Source organism: Sphaeramia orbicularis, chromosome 24 (genome assembly GCF_902148855.1).
Source record: "Sphaeramia orbicularis chromosome 24, fSphaOr1.1, whole genome shotgun sequence".
NCBI classification, from domain to species: Eukaryota; Metazoa; Chordata; class Actinopteri; order Kurtiformes; family Apogonidae; genus Sphaeramia; species Sphaeramia orbicularis.
The window spans coordinates 28401941-28428307 of NC_043979.1; the positions used below are offsets into that span (position 1 = coordinate 28401941).

The 26367-nt window shown below is 39.5% G+C and overlaps 1 protein-coding gene across 4 annotated transcripts in view; it reads right to left on the reverse strand.

Moving 5' to 3' along the window:
• The window catches only part of jag2b (jagged canonical Notch ligand 2b), a 49712-nt gene extending 26091 nt beyond the window's left edge, over positions 1 to 23621 (reverse strand). For 3 of the 4 annotated variants that reach the window (XM_030128780.1, XM_030128781.1, XM_030128778.1), the window contains exons 1-3: positions 23330 to 23621; positions 22374 to 22694; positions 2049 to 2103 (exon numbers count right to left, since the gene is read on the reverse strand). In XM_030128780.1, coding sequence (XP_029984640.1) covers positions 2049 to 2103; positions 22374 to 22694; positions 23330 to 23398 — 445 coding nt within the window. In that variant the 5' untranslated portion in view covers positions 23399 to 23621. The remainder of the gene's footprint in view (positions 1 to 2048; positions 2104 to 22373; positions 22695 to 23329) is intronic. The other variant, XM_030128782.1, reaches the window with a different exon arrangement.
• Positions 23622 to 26367: the final 2746 nt, after the last annotated feature.

The window sequence follows — 26367 nt, forward strand, 5'->3', positions numbered from 1 at the left end:
CAGAAATCTATGAAGATGAAGGGACTTTATCAAGCAGTCATTGTAAGCTATAGCCTACATTGGACATAAAAAAGAAATGAAAAAAAAAGTTGGACATTCTAATCTGTTGGAGTATTAATTTTTTGTTTGGCATTACACAGAATCATTAGTAGCTCTTAGTCAAGGGGATAGAGGACAGAATCATACACCTTTCTCCTCCCATTTCCTGTCTCTCACTCCACTAATTGTATGAAAAAAAGTGGAAATGCCAAAATAAAAAATTAAGCCACAATTAATATTAGACGTGAATGACATTGTCACAGCAGCATACAGGATAAAAACAGTGAGATGCACTGCCTTAAAGTGTGTTTTTAATGGTCAGGGCATTTGCTGTTTCCACTGTGGCCTCAATGCACTGACTTTCCTAGTATTTGGGGCATTTTGCTTATTCATAAGAGTAAAGTGATAACCAGAAAAAAAGCGAGAAAGATGAAACATGATCTGAGGATAAGCATACCATGGAATAGTGATGCTGCATGTTTTTTGATTTCTATTTTCTCATAACAGCATTATTTGACAGTAGAAGAACAGCGCTACATTCTTTATCAATATATGTATTCAATTACTGCTAATGTTGTAATGTTTTTACAGCGATGCACATATACTGGTCACTGTGAGAGTAAACTTGAGTATAGATAATAGGTGAGATGCCCTTCTCCACCTGCCGGCTAAAAAAAAAAAAAGCTACAATAACCACTGAAATGAACTGTGACCTCACTGAAGTTTCCCTACTACATGCAGACTTCCTTGTGATCTTCTGCGGAGGTTGAAAGGGGCATTTGTTCCAGACGTTTGTGTCTGTTGAACCCATGACATCAAGGTTGAAGTCAGCTGATGTCTGTGACCCACAGCGTCCTCAGTTCAGCTTTTGAACAGTGTGAAAAAACGAAAAAAAAAAAAAAAACTCTTACAGCTCTCAACATTTTATGAAACTGCCTCTGAATTTCAGCACAAAATGAAAAAGGAACCATTCTCAGTTGGTGTGTTATCTTGCAAAACCATCTACTTTGCTTCTATATGCCACATGGCGAAGACAAAAATGGCGGGAAACAATTAACCATCAGAAACATCAAAAGTAATCACTGAATGTACACAATTACTGGAGGCCTACATGGTGAAACACGGCGTGCAGCAGTCTAATCAAAGAGCTGTGATGTCAAAATCTATTTCTTCTCCATTGTCTGCATTCACAAGTGGAAGTGCTTTTGATGTTATGGACAAAACAGGATGTAATGACTTCATGTAAATAAGACAAGTCTGGACTAGAGAGGACAGTCTAGTGCATGGGTCCGTTCACGCTCAGAAACATATTAGAGTCATAAAATATGCCATCGAATCCACAGATCAAAGCTACACTAACACATAGAGGCATTAGAGTCTTCAATGGGCCCCCTTCCTCCCAGACTGGACTACTGCTCAGACGGGAAAAAGAGGTTGCACAGGAGTCCACCCAGCGGACATAACTAAAGGAAAACAGGATACAGCTGGTCAGCGCTGGTCGCCACAGCCAAAATAGCCAAGGAACAAGTCTAGCATTCTATATGAGGCATCTTGGGGATATGGTGTTCAGTATAACAGATTATAAGTCAAGAAGAAACAAAGGGTTACTACTTGGAACATAAAAGTTTAACATAATAGCAGGAGTAAGCTGGTGATCTGATTTCAACTCAAGTCTTCTGGAGCATTCTCAACAAAATTTTCAACTATCCCACTGGTCTTGAAAGAACGTTCACCTTGTTGATTGGTCAGAAGTCTGTGGGGCTGGATTAAGATAGTAATACAGGAAGGAAGCTCTGTGTCCTGGGCTTGTACATATTTCTCAGACGAACATCAATCGAGGATTAATTTTCACGCTCAGACTTGAGAAGGTCACATAGCAGTTGAATCAAGGATCTAGCCTCAACCTTATTTAACCAACATAAAGAGTGAAAATCTTATTGAAAGGCTGTAAAACTGTCCATCAGTAGCACTTCATCAACGTCACAACAATGAATCAAGTGTAAACTTACTGTTCCGTGTGTTGTTGTCCCAGTCCCAGGCCTCCACGATCAACGTATATGTCCGCTGGAGAGAAAGAAAAGACAAAATCAGTCAGATTCCATGAAATTTTAGATAAAATCTACATCATTAACTCACATGCTCCAAAATGAGAACCAATTCATACATATAGACAGTAACCACAATTACCTACTGTGACCTGCAGCAGAGGTTATGCTTCTACAATATAATGAATGAAGCATTGTGTTCATAGATGCTCAAACTTCCCACAGCAACATAAAATGAAACAATCAGCTTCTTTACCATCAAAAGTATTTCTGAGATAACACCCACTGTGTTATTAAAAGAAAAGCTGCAGCAATTAGTTAAATAACACAAAAATCTATATATTTTTATGTTCTCCATGTTTGTGCTGGAAAAATCTGTCAAAAGATAATATGAACATCTTCTGAGGTAGAATCACGATCCATGATACAGTTATGAGTTTTCTTCTGGCTTTTTGTCCTTTTTTGTCCAGGGTAGAAACTCTGGATTTTTGTATCATTTGGCGAGCGAAATTGACAATACTGATAATATCTTGATGAAATAAATGCTTGTTAGCACTAGTTCCTGTACATTCCTATGTAGTGATGCTATTACTTAGCTACACTGTGGTAGACTGATTTATCCCACTAGAGTGGAAAACATTTTCACTAACATAATTCTAAAGCATTTGTGTACTGCACATCAGAGTTCAGACCAAAGCTGACAGACTTATGGTAATGGATTGACATTATTTCTTCAGCAGCAGCAGAACATGTTACACAAACTTGGCAAGTTAACGTGACCGAAAAGTAAACCCTTCAGTGCAGACAGACTGTAAAGTAGCCCTGCAAATGCACTGGAATAAACTCACTAGCCCATAAAATGATAGAATTGCACTGGTCACCAGGTCATTTAAACTCATGTTAGCGCAGTTTTGCAGTGCTGTTATTATTGTTTTGTGTGATGAACCGGTAACATGTCCCAGTGTAGGTGGAATAGGTTCCTGCATTACCAAGAGCCTCCAGAGGATTAAAGGGTTTGGAGAATGAATGAATGAATGAATGCACCAATCATTCATTCATCTATTCAATATCTCGGAAAAGTAGATCATATGCCAAATTAAGACAGATCACAATTTAAGATTGTGGGATCGCTCAGCCCTTCTCAATCATTTTCGGATTGTACATTCTTTCATGTAAAAGTTTTCAGTTACCTTTGCATACCTGTGAGTAATCTGAGTATTTTGGGGAATTTAACTGGTCTGCAAATAAAACAAATGTTTTCATGTGCATCTTTAATTTTGATTATTTCACCTGCATGCTCCTATGAACATTATTATGACTGGACACTAACATTTAACTTCACTTGTGCATAAACTGGCCTTTTACTTGAGCAGATGTCCAGAAGAATTGATAAGAGAAAAAATATGTATCCTAACAAAACTACAAGTGCTTCCTGGGGAAAATGGGGGAAAATGAAACGTGGAACTAGCAAAAAAATAAATAAATAAATGGCAGATTATTGATGAGAATATTGTTGCTTTTATTATCTAGAAATACAGACTTTTTTATTGGCTCCTAATCACAGTATGTCCACCGTAGAGCCAGAATAATGAAGTTACCAAGCTATACTCAAGCAGCTCTTCTCATATTAGCCGACACACACACAGTTGATGCAAAAATCGATTTCATTGCTACTACAGAGTCTCGTATGCAGCTTGGCCCCATTACTCGGAGGTGTGCTTGAGTTACGATGAAACCCAATGATTCAAAGACGAGGGAGCCAGATAAGGTAAGCACAACTGTGGGAAGATGCCAAGAGAAGCTGGAGGACAGGAAAGACAAGAGGACATGAGGATACTGCTATAAACCAAGTCTCCTCTGGCTCAGTGTGTGAGACTAACGGTAATATTCAACAAACCCCTTCTAACCATTACAACATTACAGCTGATAAAAGCAGCAGCTGGCTAAGTCTACTGCATCAACAACAGTGTAATTCATTAAGATGCTATTACTGGCGACAGGAGGTAATGGTTCTCAGCTCTGCTTCTTTATGGGACACAGATGATGCCATTATACATCCAAACACCTGGGTCAGTTTATTGCTTTTTCATCTATAAGCCTCAGCTTTCCTCCAAGACAGTATTACATGTGACCTATTAAAAACTGACCAGGAGATAAAAAGGGGTCTTTCGCTATGTTTTCAAGGGGAAAAAAAAAAAAAAAAAAAGTCTCAGCAGGTATGATGTCCATCGAGAAGGTCACTTTGCCAATATTAGCAGGAGGAGATGAACTCTGCTGGGCTTTGTCCTTGGTTGTCAGACAGTGAGGTAAATCAGCAGCTAAGGGGATTATCTTGTTTCTCACCAAGTTATGCTTTACAGTTGACCAGTGAAGACATCATGCAATGCTTGCCGCTGTCCTATGGCCACAGCATCACATCCTACTCAATGTAATGAAGTCAAATGAATTAAGGAAAATGACAATGAAAACAGATGAGGAAATTGAGTACCGAGTGGGCAGTTTGAGTCGTGTCCTCAAACATTGACGAGTGCATCCATATTACAATAGTCATGTAGTATATTAGTTAATCAGCAGAAAATCAACAGTTCTGCTAAACAGGTAATAGGTTTAAAGGTATTTAGTAAGTAGAAACACATCATTTATTGCATCAAGTTTGTGTTTATTATACCATATTCATTTATTTCATTGACAGGCAGTTGCAAACTCTGCTGTAGCACTGAAATATTTCCATCAGGTCAGTCACTTAGATTGCTTGTATTTATCTTTCTACCTATGGAGGTGCTGCAGTTGATATGTTTAGTCTCTTTTCTCAACCAAATACCCCAGAACTGCTTTGACAAACCAACGGTCCAATGCACATAATGCACTAACTAATTCGACATATTTTTTCATTGCCAATAAGATTATTAGCAATCAAAGAGACTGATATTAATTTTTTTTTAACTAAAGATGTGGATTGTTATGTTATTTTAGAGCACCTCCAAGACAAAACTATGTGAGCTTGCTGTCAAATGACAATGTTTTTTCAATCTTCCCACTGAACTGGGACAATCATAAATAACACATACTAATAAATATGGAAGTTTAGTGCAAATGGGTTAATACTCTGCAAATATTTATGTCACTGTTCTAAAACTAAAACAAACTATTTTACAATAATGAAATAAAAACCTAAACACTTTGCAGCTGGTTTAAGTAAACATGACAAACACATGGAAACTAACCAAGCTAACCAGCATCACAGGGGTAATCTAGCTGGTGTGCTGCAGGGCACACTGCTAGGCAACCAGCTGACCTAAATAGCATTCATTACGTCACCACCAGTGACAGTTGTAGTAGCCGCACTGTGACTGCTGTGACCTCTACTGTAATGTCATTGATAGGACTCTGGCCTGAGGGGGGGCTGAAGGAAAAAAGAAGGATAAAGATCATATTTGAGAGACTTATGTTTGAATGAAGCGGGAAAGAGAAATGACGGGGAGGAGGGAGTTGTTAACGTGTGTCTGTGTTGTTGATCTGGGGGACCAACAAGCTGGTAGGCTGGTTGCTGCTGGGCTGTGGGATTAAGTAGGCTTGTCTGGCTGTGGGTGGTGGTGGGAGGAAGGGGAGGGAGTGTTATTGTGGAAGACCACGGGTGACGAGAGAAGGGGATGGAAGATGACAGGATAGGGGTGAGCTGAGGGGCTTGGGTCAGAGTTTGGACACTGGGGTACAGCTGTATGGGACTGCAGCTAATGATTAGACATGGGGAAGCCTAGAAGAGGGAGAGGTGGAGAAGGATATCTTTAGTTTTTTTGTTTTCCTCTACAATCTGTTTATTGAAGAGCAACATTAAATTAATTGATCAAAAATACAACGACCAAGATTTAATTAATAACCCCGATCAAAACCAATTCTGGGCTTAGACTGAGACCACTGACTGAGTTAATCACAGGAAAGCTTTAGTGTAGGTGAAAAAGGAGTCTGGGGGTTTTCATGGAGGCAGGTAGTCTACTCATGCTGCTGTTGCCGGAAGCCCTGCCAACCCATCCAACCGCAGACGCACAACAGATGCAGCCTCAAAGATGGATTATTTGACATGAACGTGGATCATCCCACGACATGTAGCTCGGCTTCTGACCTTTCCACCCAGTCCCCCTCCCCCCACCACAAAAGGGTGGGCTGGCTGCCCCAGTCTGAGCATGTGGGTGGGTGTGTGCCAACGCACAAGAGGAACTATGAGTGGCAATGCATTTATTAGTGACAAGATGATGCCTGCTTGTGTCGTGAGACTGTGCAAGTCAGTGAGAACAAACTTCTGTCTGTGAAAGCTGAATCAAGAGACAGAACAGGTGGTGATGCAGTGACCTGCACCTTTTGGGTTTGCTTGCATGTCCACATGTTGTAAACGTTTAGGTAAATAGTCTCCTGAGCAAAGCCACAGACTAGCCTGGTTTCCCACAGACCATCCCAGTCTGTGATTAGCTGGATTAAGTGACAGCTGCCCAAATGGTTGGAACAAGATAGATGGATGGGCAGGGGGATAAAGGGGAGGAGTGGGGGAGGGAAAGGGAAGGCTACTGAACAAAGACCCTTGTCCCAACACCGTAACTCAACCCAATCCCAATCAAAACCATTGTCCATGAAGAGACACAGTCAGCACGGGGACAATTAGTGTCAGCATGGATGCTACTGAGTGTGGGCAGGCCAATCGCATGGGTGAAGTAAAAGATCTGCAGTGGGGGAAGACATAAAAATATGATATATAACTACATTAAACATCAATGGATTGGCCACACATTGGTATCAGTTGATCATCAGCTTATGGAAAAATATGACAACAATCATCAGTGGTAGGGACTGCTTCCTAAATTTGTATAATTTACTCTGAGCAGGGGTGAAATGATTTAAAATGACAAGATAGACAGACAGACAGACAGACAGACAGACAGACAGACAGATAGACAGATAGACAGATAAAATGTCTGTTTCCTGGGTGCAAAAGAGTAAATGACAAAATAAACAAAATCATCAACATTGTTTATTGGCAAATGTATTATTTTTTACATTGCATGGGCTCATAAATCCACAAATCGTACATCTCTAAATATAAGCTTAATGTTAACCTGCTCCCTTTTACATCCCAAAAACAGTCAAACATGTATGACAGCATGAAATACTTGATCTGAGACCACAAAGACTCCTGTGTCAGTCAAATCTCCAAAACCCTACCCTGCCCTTCCCCTGATGGATTAGGGGATTTACTCTGAGAAATCCTAGTTTTCAAGTGAAGAAGGGGGGCACGGCTGGTGAAACAAACTGGATGTTTATGTGTCATGTAATCAGTGAATTTGTCTTTGCTTCAAATGATGCAACGACCCAGTACTGTATTTGCATTGCATAGAAATTAAAGAAAAAGACCAACTGTATCCAGGTAGGCTCATCTAAATTCTTCACCATGGATCATCCGAGGCATGGGTAGAGCCACAGGTGTAGGTTCCCACGCCAAATGTGGAGTGGTTGACTGAGAGGAAGGTGGCCATTTGAATAAAGGGATGGGGAACAGAGAGAGGTGGCAGTGGGAAGTGGAAGCTAGGGCAGGTTGGGGTCACTAAGCATGGGATCTGCACACTTCTTTTTAAAAAGAAGGGTCAGGCCTCTGCATGTGGGGTGATGTGCATGTTTGCATTCGAAGAATACAAAGAATGTGAGAGCCAGGCTTGGTGTGTAATCCCATGCAAGATCCTAGTCAGCCAACAATTCAGTATCAATGGAAGGGTAGATCTGAGGTTTGATTGACTCATTGCTGCCTCCTTAGGATTTCACACATTCATTGAGGTTTGAGGGTTACTCCAAGTGACCGTTTTCTAGTGTTTCTACAATGAAGTCCAAAAAAACCCATAAAATGAGTGCTCCTGTTAGCAACACCGTCTACAACCTTGAGCTATTTTCGCTTCCCATGGCATTGAGAGGTGACCTGAATGTCCACCTCCCCGTTGCCGGCTCCACAGGGAGGTCCACTGACATCTCCTGATTTATTGCCTTCTGATGGGACATGAGGTCATCACGATTCATCCCATGGCCAGTAATCGCTGCATGTAATCTTCATTAATCTGTGATGTCAATCCCAGCTTTTGATTTTACTAGGGCTGAGTCTACACTATTCCAGCCAGGACGTCAGGCCATGTCTCTGCTGTTGAATCTGAAAGGCCAATGGGCTCAAAACCATATGATGCTGCTACTGCTTTCCTATTAGTGTTGGGAACTGCTTGTGAAATATAGAGGGCTGACAGTGATATAAAACAAAATCTTTGGCCATAAATGACTAATGAGAAGGGCACACAGAGAGCACAGATCTCCACAAGAGCCAGTAGTTAATAAACCACAAATTATGACCTCTATATTCCTGCTTTTGGTCAGTGCACCTGGCCACGGTAATAAAACTTTTAATTCATCACCTTGTTTCAGGCTGTGGTCAAGGTTTTTTTTTCCTGTGGTGCTTTGAGGACTGTTTTCCTGCCAAACATGACTGAGACATAGCTCTGTTCTTACATGAGGATGTTGTAGTGGCACAATATATTACCTTTGAGTTCTTGTCCGTATAAGGTCTTTGCCTCTCTGCAAGATTTGTGTGTGCATACTTGAAGTTTTTTTTTCTTGGAGTCAGCTCTTTGTTTGTAAGCTACCAACCAACCAAGAAAGAGGCAGTGAAGAACAACATAAGTGTACAATTTGAGGAAAATTCTTCATTAAACCGCAACATGAGTATATTGTTCCTGACAATGAATGTAAAAAGACCAGTTATAAGTTAGTATTGCACTTAGTCATGTTAAGAAAAGCCTGTTCAAAAAGGGCATGTAAGCATACATGCATTTGCAAATACATGCACCTATAAGTTAGCCTGAGGCTCTGTGTTGTTCTTGTATAATCCTGCTGACAGACAGAAAATGGAAGTGATCACATGACCACCCTGGTAATGACTGTCTGAACATGAGGAAAATGCATGGGAAGTTTATACAACAATATATCGATTAAAATGTTAGAACACATAATTATTATTCAAATTAGTCATTAAGATCAATGCAAGTCTGCTGATGTGAGGAAAATCTGCAATGTGTGATAACACTGTTCAACACTGCAATGATGAAGTCATTTGCAATAAACAGTCAAAACCAACACCGGTTTTTTGAAAGGTATCTGAATGCAAGATAGAGCTTCACGTGACTGATCAAATGGTGTGAATACATGCAGGATAAGTGTGAATGTACATTATATGTAAATACAGACTGGTCATATTTCAGGGAGCATTTTGGGATGCTTCATCAAAGGAAAATATAAGCAACTGACAAACATGTAAACACAATCTGATCATTTCTCTCTGATTGTAACATTTAATCTACAGTTTCCAAAACTTGGCTATCGCTTACGCAGTTTTAAATGAGAAACTACAAATGCCTTAATGGTCAAAAGGGTGAAAAAGAGATACTTAAACTCATGTCAGAAGGGGACAGAAACAAAAGTCAACCAAACAAACACACTTGAAAAGTTTGTGGCTGAAATGTTCTATTCAGATTAAATACTTTGGGGCACATAAACACATGTTTTAATGGATCACTTTATTTACTGTCCATGTAAATTCTTAAATTGAAATCTCACAACAGAATTATTTCAATCAAGTGTATCTGTGCACAGCCAATGCATCTTAAAGATAATGGGAGCAATGACAGCCTCAGAACAATCTCAAAGAAGAAGTTTCTGCATGGGAAAAGAGCTTGCAGGAGTCAGAAGGAGAGTGAATGTCTTCTTCAGTCAAAAGGTAAAAAGAAGATGTCATCTGAACCAGTTAATCTCTCCTGCTCTAGCTCCTCAATCTGTTCTGAGGCAAAGATCAAAGACCTCCAGTGGCAATGACGTCGGGAGGGACAGGACCTTCCTCACGTCCCAGCTGGACAAAAGACAAGCCATTTACATATTAAGTTATATCATCTGAATTAGTTTCACTTCATTGTGTTTGTGAACTTCTACTGCAATGTCATCTCATGTTCACGGAAAGGGAAACCCCATCCAAAAATCAGCCTGTGACAGATGCTGCCTTAGGTCATTTCACCTCGACTCTTTTGCCAACATGCCCTTGCAGTAACACAACCCTACACCAACACTTCTCTTCACTATCAATCTGTCAAATATATTTCTCTTGCGTGTTGAAGTTGGCCTGCACATCACTAATTGAAAAACTAAAAATGGCAGGTGCAATTTTCCCAAGCAGACACATCAACCTTTAATATGAGAGGATGAAAAAATATTTAGATACGACACACAGTAAGCGGGTCACAGACTCTTATCGTACATGTAAACGGTGGCTCTGCGCGGTAGAGAGGTGGAGGGCTTGTTCTGCACACACGAGGCTTGCCAAAGTCGCGTGCCAAGAGATGTCGCACTGAAGGCAAGGCATTTGGCTGGCTGGTGTACACCGGCTGTGCACACACACACACGGCCCATTGAGCATGCTGCTACTATGCCAACAGGGTCATTACCCATGCACTTCCAATACAACAAACCCCTCCCCTCCTGGTGCTAATTAACCGGCGTGATCCAAGACTATGCGAGATGTAAAACAAACCCCACCACAGATGTAGAAAAATTACTTAGTCTACACGCAAAGTACAGAACTGTCAACAATTACTCTACAACACACTTCTAAGTCAGACACCATGAGGGGTTATGTACTGTATGTCTTAAAGATGTGAGACATAATAGAGCGAGAAAAAAAAAAAGACACGTACTTAAATGGAACCTTGAGTATAGTTATGATGATGTGTCCCAAAAATCCACAACTTAATGCAGGCAATCAAATTAAAGCTGAATTTTAATGGTTTCTTGTGTGAATTCCTCTCTTCTTTATTCCTAAGAAGTCAGAACTGCTGCTACAGTAGACATGCTTTAGAAACATTAACAGGCTAATTCCTGATCCAAAGCAACAGGGCGCCTGACTGGAGAGCAATACAGCACTGCCTCCAGCAGAGCCCCATTATCATTTCAAACAGGTTCAACAGTACAGTGACAATTTAACTGCCCATGTAATGACATGCTTTAATTACCCCCACAAGGAGCTTCTAGCACCTGCACACCATTCATTTAACAAGAGACAGGGGACGCAGTGGGCCACAGCAACACACACATACAGTGTTTCGACACATTAATCAGTGTAGAGTGACGATGGAAATATGTACAGAGACCCCACTCACAACTGCACATCAGCCATGCAACTCACAGAAGTACAGCATGTACATTTGCATTAACAGCAGCACCTGAAACATAGCTGCCAGCTTCAAGTATTACCGTCTCATTTACCTGTACAAACAACAATCTATGAATGCTCTGAGGTCAGTGTTTTGTTCACTTGTGTTTTATACATTTATATCGTGCACATAATTTTGTTTCTCCAATAAAACTTCAAGGTAAGTTCAGTTTAGTAGGTAAGTTTTCTTCCAGTTTTCTCTATTTTTTGGAAGCTTAGGAGGGCTTTTTGCTGTTATCTCAGTAGAAACTCTGCCCTTTTACATGACTTTAGACCAAATTTCTTACAATATTTTGAAAAATACCTGTTTGTACACATTCAAATTTTTGTGTACATACAGGTGGAGCATTTCTATTAATGTCCAAGACTGTGGTGGCATATTTTGCCCCACTAGAGATTTATACTGAATTAACGCACTGTAAGGCAGGGGTCCTCAATCCTGGTCCTCAAGAGCTACTGTCCTGCATGTTTTAGATGTATCCCTCTTCCAACACACCTGATTCAAATGATAAGCCCATCATCAAGCTCTGCAGAAGCCTGATAACGACCGTCAGGTGTGCTGGAAGAGGGAAACATCTAGAACATGCAGGATAGTGGCTCGAGGACCAGGATTGGAAACCCATGCTCTAAGGCATCTGTGTAAATCAGACTCACGATGCATTGAACAGTTAAAAAGTGCTTGAGTATTATTATATGTCGAGTAATGATGTTTTCATTTTATGTCTGTATTTATTTTACAAGTACATTTTATTTATGTAGAATTCATGTCATCATAAACAGGTTTTCCTTGTAAATTCAGTATGAGTATCACTATCCAAATATGAAATGAGATATGCTAGAATATGAAAAATAAGTGATATGGAACAGCCTTACCTCCTGCTAAAATTCTGTAGAAATACCAATAAAAGACTACACTGGATGCTAAGCTATCCTCCACAGTCAGCTCACAGTATCACTACACAAACTCCAAATGATAATATAATTGATGACAAACTTGAAAGAGAGATTCCTTCACCAAGCCAGAGAGCCACAGCAAACATTAAAATGTTTTTAGTTTGCTTAAAGTGTCATTTTAATGGAGGTATGGCTACAGATATTCATGTGCATACAAAAATATGTTACATTTTTGGGTGGCATGGGGAACAATAGGATGCTTTACATTCTATCATTCAACAATCTTTATTGAGAAGGACAGACATCCCTTTAATCCCTCATGTCACATATTTTCTATCATACCTTTTCTTGTTGCCACTGGAAAGTTTTTTTGCTTGTAGGTGACACGTGCTACAGCATAATCTAGCTAGTTCAAAGCATACTGAAAAAAGAACCTAATTTGTAAAGCACAATGTGTACCTAATCAACCTTTGAACAACTGTTTTAACTTCCTTCCAAAGTTTAGATCAGCATACAAGATAACTGGGTAAGGAGGACAGGACCAGAGGGAAGCTGGAGGGTTTTGGCACAGACAGAAATGTGTCCGAAATAACAAGCAAGTAACTGGAAATGCACAGAGTCACAGAAAACCCAAACATAAAATGAAATTCAACAGTAAAACAAGGTTTTTAATTTATGGCATTCACTTACACTCAGGATCTTAGACATTAAGATGCCCCAAAGCAGAAATGAGACATAATGTTTCATTGACATAACTGTAGCAGAAAAAATGACATTCATTTTTATAGTGGCACAGTATGTGCAACAGTAAAAAAAAAAAAAAAAAAAAAAAAAAAACACCTAAAAGACATAATTTCCCCGAGGCACAAGCAGGAAAACAGCCTTTTAGTGAAATGCAAGTAAACAGTGGTGCACCGTATGTGAAAACACAAAATGAACAAAACAAAATGTTCTCAGAGGAAACCCTCCCTCCCCACCCACCTCCTCTTCAACACCAACACACAGATCCATTTAATATTAAGAATGTAGTCTGCTGACCGAGTTCAGTCCATGTTGACGGATGTAAGACTAGGTCGCAAAGCAATAACAAAGCTGTCAGACTCCGACTTGAGGAAAACGTATGAAACTAATCTATACGTTAAATGTAGTGACAAATGGCTATGAAATACAGGAACAAGGTTAGAGTGATCATTTTCTTTCTACTCATTCTTTCTGTCCAACTGAGATCAAGGTGGGCAGTCATTTCTAAAATTCTAATAATACACAAGAATAAGACCCTGAGGGGACGTGAACTATAACGTCATTGCAATCCAGAGTCATTTTGCTGCAGGATCCCGCTCACATGCTGAGGGTAAAAAAGCAAAATCAGAACTTCAGATACAGTGTTTGCCAAATGTAGCTGTAAAGTGAGTCATCCCTTCACTGTCTGAGGGAGTGTGACCCTCCTGACTGTATTTTCTTATTTGTGAAAAATGAGAAGATGGAAACATACTGGTGACAAATTAAAAGAAAAAACACCATTAAGCGTCTCAGTAAAGCGTTAGGCCACCACATGCATCCAGAACAGCTTAATAGCACAGTGGCTTTTACTCTACCAGTCTGAACTCTACTGGAGGGATAAACATTAGTCCTCCAAAAAAATATTCAACACCCCCACTAGTGTTCAGATGATGGAGGTGGAGAGTGCTGTCTAAAGTGTCAGTCCAGCTGGGGTGAAATTCGGTGAATGTGTAGGCAATCAAAGAAGTCGTCACGCTCCCCTGTCACTGCGAACACCAAAGTATATGATCCACATTCATCTCAAAATTAGCGTCATCCTGGAGGAGAGCGCTACTGTAAGGATTTTCCTTTAATTTGTCATATGCCTGTACTTTTCAATAAGAACAGTGGTAGCTCAAAAATCTGCAGAAACTCACCTAAATTAGATTAATCCAGACCTGTAAGGCTACAGATGAGGAATAGAGAGTCAAATGTAAAGGCAGCTCAGCACATGTTTATGTATTAATACTTTTCATATAATGTTTATACATCACAGGATATATGATATCTGAGGCTGCATTCACACTGCAAGCCTTAGTGGTCAGTTTGGACTTCAGTGTTTAGTTTCTTACGTTGACTTACAGTAGAGAACATCAAATTTGAACGCAGGTGATAATGAGGATGAGGATAAGTAGAAAGAGAGATAGTAGGAAAGACTGTGGGAAATAAATTCTAAAATGAACCTTTACACTGAGGTCACAATGCAAAAAAAAACTGACCTGTATCAGATTTAGGAAGTATCCCAAATCAGAAATGACACTATCAAATTCAGTATAATTTATGTTGTTCACAAAATCATGAAATAAGCACTTTTAACTGGAGTCTGATAAAGCCCAAGTGGTTCAGAGTCATTAAACCAGTGGTTCCCAACCTTTTTTGGCTCATGACCTCATTTTAACATCACAAATTTCAAAACTGAAACTTTTTTTTTTTTTGCTAAAATTAATTTGTTTTTAATCATGTAATAGTGTGGTATACTATGTTGCAAATAAACAATTTTAGATGACATTTAGGTTATATACTGTGGACGGAGGCAGAAAAGCCAGGTTGAGATTACTATGTGCAGTCAGTCCAGCTTGTATTTACTGGGCTGCAAATTAATACTGAACAAACAGTAACTCAAACCATGAATTATGAAAGAGCTGCAGCATCTTAAACCAACCACAATGAACATTTGAAAGATAAGCAGTACCACAGTGCTTCAGTTTCAGAGTTTGTCATGTCCATTATGTATTGTGATTGTTTCTTTCAACTCACCATACATTTTTTTTTAATTTTTTTTTTATTAGTAAGCTTTTATTTTTATCAATTACTAGAATTTCAGATGACCCCATTTGAATTCTAGGCGACCTCACGTGGGGTCCCGACCCCAAGGTTGAAAAACACTTCATTAAACTGTTAGCAACCAAACACAAACACAACAAATGGCTGGACTCTTTCTAATTAGACTCAAAGGGGCACAGGGAAAAGGTTAAAGTTGGATGTAAAACCTTACAAATGAGCAAACCCTCCTAGCTGCACATACAAAACCAAGGCCATGATGATGCATATATTTGGCTAAAGCAACCTTAAAAATGTAGATGTCAAACACTTCTATATAAATCAAAAAAGTAGACATTTCCCCCTGGGAGTTCAGGCCAATTGCATAATCAATACAAAGCTGAGCTGAAGACAGGTGAGTGGCTTTCCACACAGCAGCCCTGGGACCAAAAAAGGAAAGATGGGGGAGGGAGCCACCACAGCGAGGGAGGATAATTGTTTACTAGAGGGCTATGTAGCCGTCACCTAGCAACAGCTGTGACAAGCTCCGTATCAGGTGTGGCTAACCATGGCAGCCTCTGTTAGCCCTCGGTGTCTGCATCCAAAATATGAACTCAGGTTGAGATGAGGAGAGGAAGAAGGAAAGAATACCTGGATGGAGTCAAAGTGTTTATAGGAGCCGCCCCTAAAGCTTCTGTCCTACTTCTAATATTAAGCCCTCTGGCTACAATTACAATGTAGGTGTCCCAGTTCTGATCCCACCACCTCACATGGAGCTCAGGTCTTGTTTTCTCATCAGCGTTCTCATGTTAGCCAGGAAGACAACTAGAAACAACAAACAAAACCAACACAGCAGAATAGTTGTGGCGATTCATAAACCGAATTACGCACAGATAGAAATCCTAGAGGAGCAACTATTCTCCAAATCCACAGTTCAGTGCAAAACTCAGGAGCAAATGGAAATGCATAAATAAACTCTGTGGAGGACAGTCTATAAAATAAATAAATAAAAAAACAATTCCTGGCAACTCCGAAGACACCCCACAACATAAAACCACAGAAAATGATAGTGCAGATTCTAGCCATGTCAGAGCTGTCACATTTCTACTGAATATTTATGAATAAACTGGTTCAAGACTAAGTTTGAACACTGATTACACAAAAGCAGAAAGTATTTTAGACACCACTTTGCTCTATTTGAGAAGATTGTGTCAATTTCTAGTTTCAGCACAGTTTTAGGTCATTATTAATAGGGTATATTTAGGTTTTGGGATGCTATTTAACAATATGACTCGACACTTGACTTTTTTTTTTTTTTTTTAATCATAGCAGATTGATAACAAAGAAAAGAGAAAAAAAGAAAGACTCTTTGATGTGAGAGTAAAGTGGATCCATCTAAGGTGAACACAGGTGACCCATTAGGTGATGTAAGGTGCAAGATGGCACATGTAAAAAGAGACAGAATGGAAAAAAGAAAGCAGTGGCTGCCTTACAATGCGCTCCATTGCTTTAATTACTGATGAATCTACTAATCATCTTGAGTGTAATCGCCCACAGTCCCACATTAAACTTACACAACGATGTCCGACAGTGGTGTTACGTCAACACTTGTATGCATTTTACATACACGTGGCAAAGCAGTGAACCAAAGCCAAAACAGTTTGGGTTTGTTCCAGGAAAAACAATCTGAGGCAGGTCTGCGCAGATTATCATGTCGTTTTAATGTGAATTAGACTCTTTGCCTCCCACTTATGAGATGATCAGCCTCCAGAGACTAACTGCGCACCAGTTGAGTGCATGAGCAGCAGACAAAACAAACATGATACACACACTTCTTCCCTTGATCATAGAGGCACTCCTGAGGCCGAGTGTTATTTTTAAAGGGGCATATTGCCTTGACGGTGCGATTACAAAGTCAGATTATGATAAAAACATGAACCGCATGTGCATCGAAAGCAAAGTTATCCTTCTGCTAAGATCACTGACAAGTCTGGCTAACAACATGCATCTATTTACAAGCTGGTTGAGGAAGGAGGTCTGATACACATCCAAGTTCAGAGCAGATACAGTTACAGGCAGGCTCACATCAAACGGACGTCCGGCTGATGTAGCTGGGGGGCGGGGTGGGAGAGAGAGGCACAGAAATTCCACCGGCAATTTCATTAGTGATCAAATGGAAGTAAGACATGTCTCCCTCTCTCTCCTCTCCCTCTTGAAGTGCAGACACAGCATGGTCCGACAAAATGGAAACTCAATCAGACAGGCCAAATGAGGCCTTAACTTGGTCAGCTGGCCATTGGACCCAGCTGATGTTTGACATCCATTCTGTAAAAGCGTGACTGTCATACTTGGCTTAATGACACTGCCTGACAACCTGAATACTGCATCTCAAAGTGATGGTCAAGCATCATAGGAAGTATCCTCTTCTCCCCATTCAGAAATTCAATGATACCACTCTCAACTGAGTAAATGTGAGCTCGAGTCAGGACCTTGATAGCTTAGCTTGGTGTAAAAGTTGAATATAAAAGGTAAGGAAGCAGCTAGCAGGGCTCAAAAACATCTGAAAATATCACTTCCCTTTTCTTATTTACACAAAATATTGGTTTTGTTTTTGTCTGCACATGAACATAAAAGTAAGTAAAGGATCAATTGGAATTTGAAGGAAAATTAATGGAAGCTTTACAAAACTTCTCGAAACCTGGGAAGTTATATAGTCGATTCATAGAAGGGTGAAGTCCTGCAACTTCTGGTTGGACCTTTTCTCAGAGAAAAACTCTATTACAGTCAATGGGGAAAGACAATTAATACATTGATTCTGTTTAAATTATGCCACTATGTACTCACACAATGATTGTCAGTTTCAAAAATAACCTTTATAGGTCAAAAAAGTCCGTTTGTTGTAAAACTGTTAAAGTATCGGACTGTGAAAATATGTCAACGCGACTACACACCTGAAAGTCACTGAGGTCATGTCATCATAACTTTGCTTCTCCATGACCTGTTCAGAGCTGATAAAGATACCTCTACAGCATCAACATGGCCAGACTTGTTGTGATTTCCACTTCTTTTAATACTTTTCCCTCCTTCCTCTCAAAGAGCAACATGAAATGTTGAGGTAACAACTGTTTTGGTGTTGGTGACATGTATCATGTGAAACCAGAGATGCAGCGCAGTTTTTCACACAGAATACATATACAGTCTTCACTACAAATTGTGACTTTATCGATGTGTACAATTATAATACTATAGAATATTATCAAAGTGACAAACATCATATGTCAAATTCTACTGTCACTGACTGCTGTTCAGATCAAGTCCCATATAAATTAATGCAATAGAAATTCATTAGCAACAGATGATAATTTTTCACATTAGCGAGCCATGCTAGCTGGTTTCCTTATTAGTTGGGCAACCTTTATAATAATCCCTGCAATCTGTTGACTAAACAGATGGGTTTGATATCCATCTTCTTGAATGAATACCTATGATGTTAGATCCTTTATTAAATCCAAGACGCCACTAAAGGTACTCAATACCCTCTCCCCTGAACACACTATTTGACTAAGAAACACTTTTTAATCACACAGTAGTCAATCAATGTGAACAGCAATTTAACAACCAAATAAGATACTTAAAGCAGCATCATTTACTGTAAATCCAAACTTGCAGAAAAGCCCACGAGTGTAGGCTGAGCTCAAAGGTGGCAGCTGCATCAATAGTCAGTCTCATTACTGGCAAGAAAAGCCAATGCCGGGGAATCACTGGAAGACTTCCAAGGAACGGATAGCTACGCATCATGCAATCTGAGTAAAATCAGCCATTAGCGACTGCATCACACTTTGGTGATGATAACTGGAGTGAGAAGAGGCTCGGATGTTTCTGTGTCTTCACAGAAGAAGCAGCCGTTTCCCAGAAACGCAGAATGACTTTCATTGTTACAGCCTGACTGCACTACTCATGTGGGACATGAAAAGTGGTATTTCAGAGGTGATTTAGTAGCTAAATCATAAAAGCTAAAGGTATTTTCATGACAAGATTTCAAGGTCAATTCAACAATTAGAGCGTTTGTAGAAAAAAATGCTTCAAAATTAAGTGCATTGCTCTTGAAAATAAAAAAAATAAAAAAACACAGATCAGAGTCTTTTCATACTATAACAAAAGTATGAAAAAGCAGCTTTAGGGAATATTTAAATTAAAAAAAATCTAATTTCTCCAACTCCCAAGCTTCTATTCAAGTTGCCATGCATGCCACAATGATGTTAAGAGGATAATGCTCATCATCAGGAAGTGATTCAACCTCTCTTTCTGTCTTCATGCATCATATTTTAAGGGGAGGTTCAGGATGACAGAAGAGTCCATCCCACTTTGGTTTCTATGGGTCTTAAAGTGGGCAGTTGTCCAGATGACACAGCCAATAGTACACTGCATCTTTGTTTCTTCAGTGAGGAAAGCGACAACGCCACGGCGAGTGACCCCGCAGGCTTGTTGTGACATCTGGCACTGGAATAGTGCACCGTTATCAGCTTGGGCCACTTAACAGAAAAAACACACCAGAATAGCCCTCTTCACCTCTGCCTCGAGGTGTCAGTCAAAGCCACCAATAAGAGACTCACTCACATGTGTTTACTTGTTATCGTCATGCTAAATGTTGAAAGCTTTGCCTTATGTACATAGCTTTCAGGTAAATCCAGCATCAGTCCCAGAAAATTATTAGCTCAAGTGGTTCTTATGCCCCTGATGGAGCTCCCACCTGATGGCCTTTAATGCTATTTTACCCTGAAGCTCAAAAACATTAGCAGAGGCATCTAAAGTCAGTAAATGAGGACCGCCTCTGCTATAAAAAGCTGCAGGAAACCCTTAAATAATCAAATACGCAAAGACAAAACCTGTATCAAACATGTGACTCCCTCACACAAAAGGCTACGGAAACATTTGTGTATAGGCAAAGACAACCACGCAGATGCACTAATAAGTTTTCATCAAATGTTTAAGCAAAATGTTATAATAATAGTGATAATCAGTAAGATTTTGTGGCTGAAGCCTGTTTCTTCAAATTATTTTTTCCACCATCAAAAGGTTCATTTGTCCAATTAAATGTATGTCTTATGTACTTTTTCCTCCTCTTTTAAGACAGTAAGCTAAACATCTTTGTATCGTGGACAAAACTCGACATTTGAGGATGTCATCTTGGACTTTTGGGCACACTTTTTCATAATATTCTGAAATATTATAGACCAAACAATCAAAAAAATATCCCACAATGAAAGTAGATGATATTTGCAGTAGTAGTCGAAGTAGATTTGTGTAGTGGGCTGAAAAACAAGACCAGAAAAGACCTTGTTTTGGTGACTTTTCACTAAAATACAATGCAATTACTCTCATGTCCTACTCCTTTTACCCCCATAATGCCAGTACCTAATGTAAAATCTGAATAAGAAGCATTGACACAACTAAAAAAAAACAAACAAAAAAAAACCTCCTGTGATGCTCATCATCACCCAGAGCAACTTTCTGTTCAACCCTCGTTTTCTAACTGCATGACAGTCCCAATATGCACACCTCATTTGCGTGTCGAACTCAACAGCTATCACTCATCTGCAGCGAGACGAGCTTAATTGCCTGGAGGGGCCACCAAGGGCCACCTGGCACCCACAGCAGGAGAGGAAGACGAGGGTGTGGAGAGGTGTCGAAACCAGCCAGTTACACACGGCAAAAAGACTGCCCGGAGGCATCGCTCATGTCAGCCCAACACCTATTTCACACTCAACAGTCAATTCATCATTATAATAGAGAATTAATTGGAGCATCAATCCAACACACACAACCAGGTGGGACCCTGAGAGTGAGAAATACTGTTCTGCATAATGGAAATTTTGACGCTTCCTGAAAAAAAGAAGAAGTCTGTTTCTATTTTTATATATATATATATATATATATATATATATATATATATATATATATATATATATATATATATATAAAATATACAAATCAGCACTTCATTCTACACTGAAATGAACTTTTATAGTCATTTTGTCATGTACTTCCACAATCTTCCAGCAAGTAATGAGGAGACTGACATCTTATTAACCGGATTCCCCTAAATAGACTTCATTGATGATGAATTTGAATATGAGAAGTCACAAGGTTCCCCCTGCAGGGTCTGGGTATCAGAGCACTTCCTTCCATCTAATTAGCCTATCACGGGCCTGGCAGATGCATGAGGGTGGACTGGAACAAAGCCAAAGTAATATATCAACTTTAAAAGATGACCCAGATGACACTGTGAACCACTGTAGCTGCAACCGGATCCCTGCGAGGCATGCAATCGTTTAGCAGTGATATGTGTCAAAACTCATAAGGACAGGATGCTGCTAAAAGCCCCCAACTTTATGAGGTCTGCCCTCTCTGAAGAGATACACACAGGTGAAAATAAGCATGGCAGGTATGATCTAGTCAGAAAGTACGGAACTGCAACTGGATTTGGTGTCAGTGGTAGTGGTTTGTTTAGGTAAAATGGCAACTTTCTTAACAGTTTGGAAAGAATTATGTGTGATTTTTGATCATTTTTACTATGAAAGCATTAACTTTTCTTTAACCCCTTAAGACCCGGTGCTAATTTTGGCTTTCATGGGAAATCCCAAATGAAATTTTCTCTCTATTTAACCTTTTTTAAGTGATTCATCACCATTTATTATAATATTACCCTCTGTATTATGCTTTTTCCTGTATTTGATTTACAGATCATGGAGATGTTAATAAAAGCTCAGATTAAAATTGTGATTTATTAGAGAAAACTGAAGAAAAAGTGACTTTATCAGCAGCATTAAAGCAATTGTCTCCAACTACTGTCATTTGTCAAACTATAGGGGTTTTATTGTTGAATCAGTGTTGCAGATGTTGTTTCCATGTTCACTACGGAGCCTCTGAACGTCCAAATGGGTCATATGTGATGACAATGAAGAGAGAGAAACCGTAATTTATCTCAATTACTTAAAAGTACTGATTGGTTTAGTGGTTCAGAAGTTATTAAACATTTTAAATCTGTTGATGATTTTAGTTATCAGTGACTATTTGGATCTTTAAGGATTAAATAAGTGACTTTTTCTGTGCTGAATGCATGCAGAGTATGGAACAGGCTCCAAAACATTTGCAAATGCTTGTCAGGTGTGTTCCATCAGGTGTGCACACGTCCAAAATCCGCAACATAAACATTATATCGCCAAAATGATAAGTAGGATTCTGTGTTGTGGTCTGTGTGAGAAGAAGGAGTCAGAATCACTGTTCTTGGCTCAGTTGAAGTACTAAATCTCACTTACCGGCCACGCAAACTGGAAGGGGATCAAAATCTTGCCAGCTTCATCGATTTTATTCGGGTTATTCTTTGCACCCTTAAAAGAAAACATATTTCCACCAAGAACTTGTGTAGCTCCGGCTCCGAATGTGCAGGGGCCGCTGGTGGTGACCTCCATCTGGTACTCCTTCAAGCACACTTTGAAGTAAGTGTCGCACTCGTCTCGGGTGCAGCGCAGGTCCTGGGAGCTCCTGGAGCCGTCGCAGCACTCCCCGTCCGCCAACTCGCCGTTTACATTCTCCACGGAGATCAGCTGCAACTCAAAATAGCCAGTTGACTGGGACACCTAGAAACAACATTTTAAAAAGACAAAATTATATATAGGAGCCTATGAAGGGGGTACATTATTTTTATGGATGCAGAAATTGGTGCGTAAAAATGGACAAGTGGCCAAAGAGCGCATGAGACTTAATTCAAACCAATGGGCTGTAAATGCATGTTAGGTGGATATTCCAGAAATTAATTGTTGCATCATGAGTGGACCACGTGAATAAGCTGCAGTTTGCAGGCTTGAGAGTAGGGGGGTGGATTTTACACAATTGGGTTACTCTGAGAAGGGGCGCAAATGCACCTCTGCAGCAGCTAATTGATGCAACTTCCAACTTCTTGGTTTAGGCCTAAATTAACCCCCCTCCCCAAATAAATAAAAAATAAATGAATAAATAAACGGATTGCTTTAGCAGTGTAACCAAAGCCTGGGTGAAGCCTGTATCAGTTCCTCAGACTTCAATCTTGTCATGGTAACATGATCACGTGCTCCACAACTGACGGCTACGTGATTCAATTATCGATTAATGTGATGCGAATATGCAACGCCGGAGAGCAAATCCATCTGCCCACGCCCACCAACTTTTCACTCTGCTAATTTTACACATTTATTGTATTTGTGCGAGGCGAAATCAAATGAGAGAGCCCTCTTACCTCCGTCCATAACGTCAACAGCAGCCACACTATTGGGAAGCAATTCCTAATCCTGGTGCGATTCCACATGCCTCCGATTAATTAGAGTGACATAGGAGGGGAGAAGCGAGAAGAAAAGACAAATAGCCGAGGACCCGGCGACTAGTTCCTCCTCTGCTGACATGCAAAAATAAAATATTCACATGCGTTACATGCGTGTGTGAGCAGGCGGCGGATTGCAGCGCAGTGATGGTCCATGTACAGGAGTGTCCCTCCGTCAAATCTCTCCACACAGCAACTGAGATGTTCCGTGGCCACAGCCTGAGGAGAGGATGTCTGCTTTGATTGGCAGCTCCGCAAACCACTTACAAATTGGCCTGCGGGCAGTCTCTGAGCCAACCGGATTAAGGGGCGGACAATAGTATAATAACCCCCCCTCCTTCCCCTCCAACCCTCCTCCTCCTCCTCCTCCTCCTACTCCTCATCCTCCTCCCAAAACTTGAATTGTACGTGGTTTCTATTCTATTGAGCTTCATTTGGACAAACCGCATTACAGCAGGCAAACAAAGCAGGGGTCGACTTTAATTAAACGTACCCACAAATATTAGAATGAACAGGGGTATTATCTCAAATTAGAAGCTCATTGGGGCTGCCCTGAATTTAATCACAGTCATTATTGGGCGCAGAGACAATTTTGGATGATGTTTGCTTTCTTTTATCATCACCAAAACTTAATATATGAGGTCACAGTGATGATAATGTAATCCCATTTACATTAAATTACCAGTGATTCTAAATTGTTTATCCTACATTTCATATCCAGGTTGCTTCTCTGTTATTCTTCAAAAGTGCTTTTATTTTAATCTATAATTTTTTTGGCTTCCCTATAATAAACACACGTTATCCCACTGACTATAGAGAGACATATACATTTATTAAATTACTGCTCATTCTCCTTTCCTAAGCATGTTTTAGGACTCTTTCTGCAGCATGACTTTTTATAAAACCCCTTTCAACACAACACTTTCTCAGTTACAACACCAGACTTGGTAAAAGGCAGCAGCTCCATGGTGCTCTCCTTAATTCAACCCACCAGTGCATTGCAGAAGGTTAGAGCGCCCTCTACTGTAGCAACCGGATGCCTTGAAATACAATTAAATATGCAAAACGAGGTATTCTGATATACTATACCTACATGCATATTGATCAACATCTCATTTTTAACATGATATGACCATAAAATAGTAGTTTTTTTAAATAATGCTGTTAAATATCTTTACTCTTAAAGGTATAATCCAAGTAAGTAGTGTTACCCTTCAACATTTATTTCTTGTAATATGCTATTCTGTTACTGTATATGTTATTTATGTTTTAGTCATTGAGAGAGAATATAGAGAACATTAAAAAATTGCTGATGGAGTTGTTTTTTTGCAGCAGATGGTTTTGCAGATGATCTCTACGCTGCAAACTCCCACCCACAGCAGCCGGTGTCTTTATTTGTGCTATTTTACCCCTATTTTCACACTGCACTTGACAAATAAAAGGAAAAGAAAACATGATGGTACACAAGATCTCACTGAATAGAATGAAAATGACAAAAATCATAGCAAAATAGTCGTGCATTAAACACCTATGGGTGATATTGACTGTCAGGTTAGTGTTCTCCACTTCTCTCATCATAGCATCAAATGAGCAGATGTCTCATGTTAGAATAGTGTCATCCCTGCAATAGTGTTCACACACAGGTAGAATCAACACCAAGGCATATCAAAGATGATCCAACACCTTAGTACGACACAATGTGTTGGTTTCACATGAAAACATATGTAAATGCTTGTCTTGGTTTAACACATTTCCATCACCTGACAGTGAGGTCTTGATGACAGATGGCTTGTGGTAACTATGACTGTAGTGCGTTTTCATATTCAAATAAGTAAAACCTCCATTTTCCCCCCTTTCAATCCAGAAACAATCTTTTTTTTTGTACTTAAAGCTGCAGTAACCTTGTGCTCTATTGTAAGTAAGCAAAGTAATTGGGGATGAAATACATGTTCATGGTTATCTTCATCTATTGAAGTAAGTTTACAGCTAATTTAAATGTTAGTGAATGTAATGCAGAGCAAATGCAGCACACCTGAACTGTATGGTATTTGAAGTTTGTTGAATGGAGCTTTAAAATATCACAGAATGCATTTGGCATCAATTTTTGCACTGTGAGTTCAGTATTCCTTATACAGTCATAGAAAAAATTATTAGACCATCAAAAGAAATGAAAAACAATGGTTATGCAATCAAGTACTAACTCCTGTGTGTATCATATGACTAAAACAGACAGAAAAGAAAACATGGAATGCCTAATAGCACTGTTTTTGGCAGTACAATGCCATAGCTATTGATGTAAGAACCGAAGTGATTTTGGTTATCATCAAGAAAACCATGAAAAATGGCTATATATCAGCTCTGAAATTAAACTCTTACGAGCTATTTTTCTTCTTATCATTATATTTGTCCAAACAAATGTACCTTTAGTTGTACCAGGCATTAAAATGAACAAGAAATTGAAGAAAACAAGAGTGGTCTAATAATTTTTTCCACGACCATATATTCATTAAGTAGTTATCTAGCTATATAAATAGATGTAGTAATTTCATGTGCAAATGTTTGGCTACATTCAGTTTTTGTTGCAAATATTTAGGAAAGCATTTGAGTTGGATGGATTGTTTGGGAGGGTTTTTAGTTTTTTAACTCATGATCATAGAAATTAACTTCAACAGCGCAATTAACAACAGATTCATACTGCAGGATTATTGGAGTCCATTAGTTTTATGCAGATGTTACTAATAAACAGGCATGTGTTACAATGTGTTCTGCAGTTTATGTCCAGTGTAAAGTTGCAAAGTGGAGGAGAAATGAGATTCCTAGATTAATACATAGGTACATTAGTGAACAATAAGAGTAAATGTAACAATGTGGATAAAACTGAAACAAAACAATAGGGAAGTGGATGATTACTTTTTATACTTTTGCTCAGGTGTTGGGTGAAATGTAACATCCCAGGA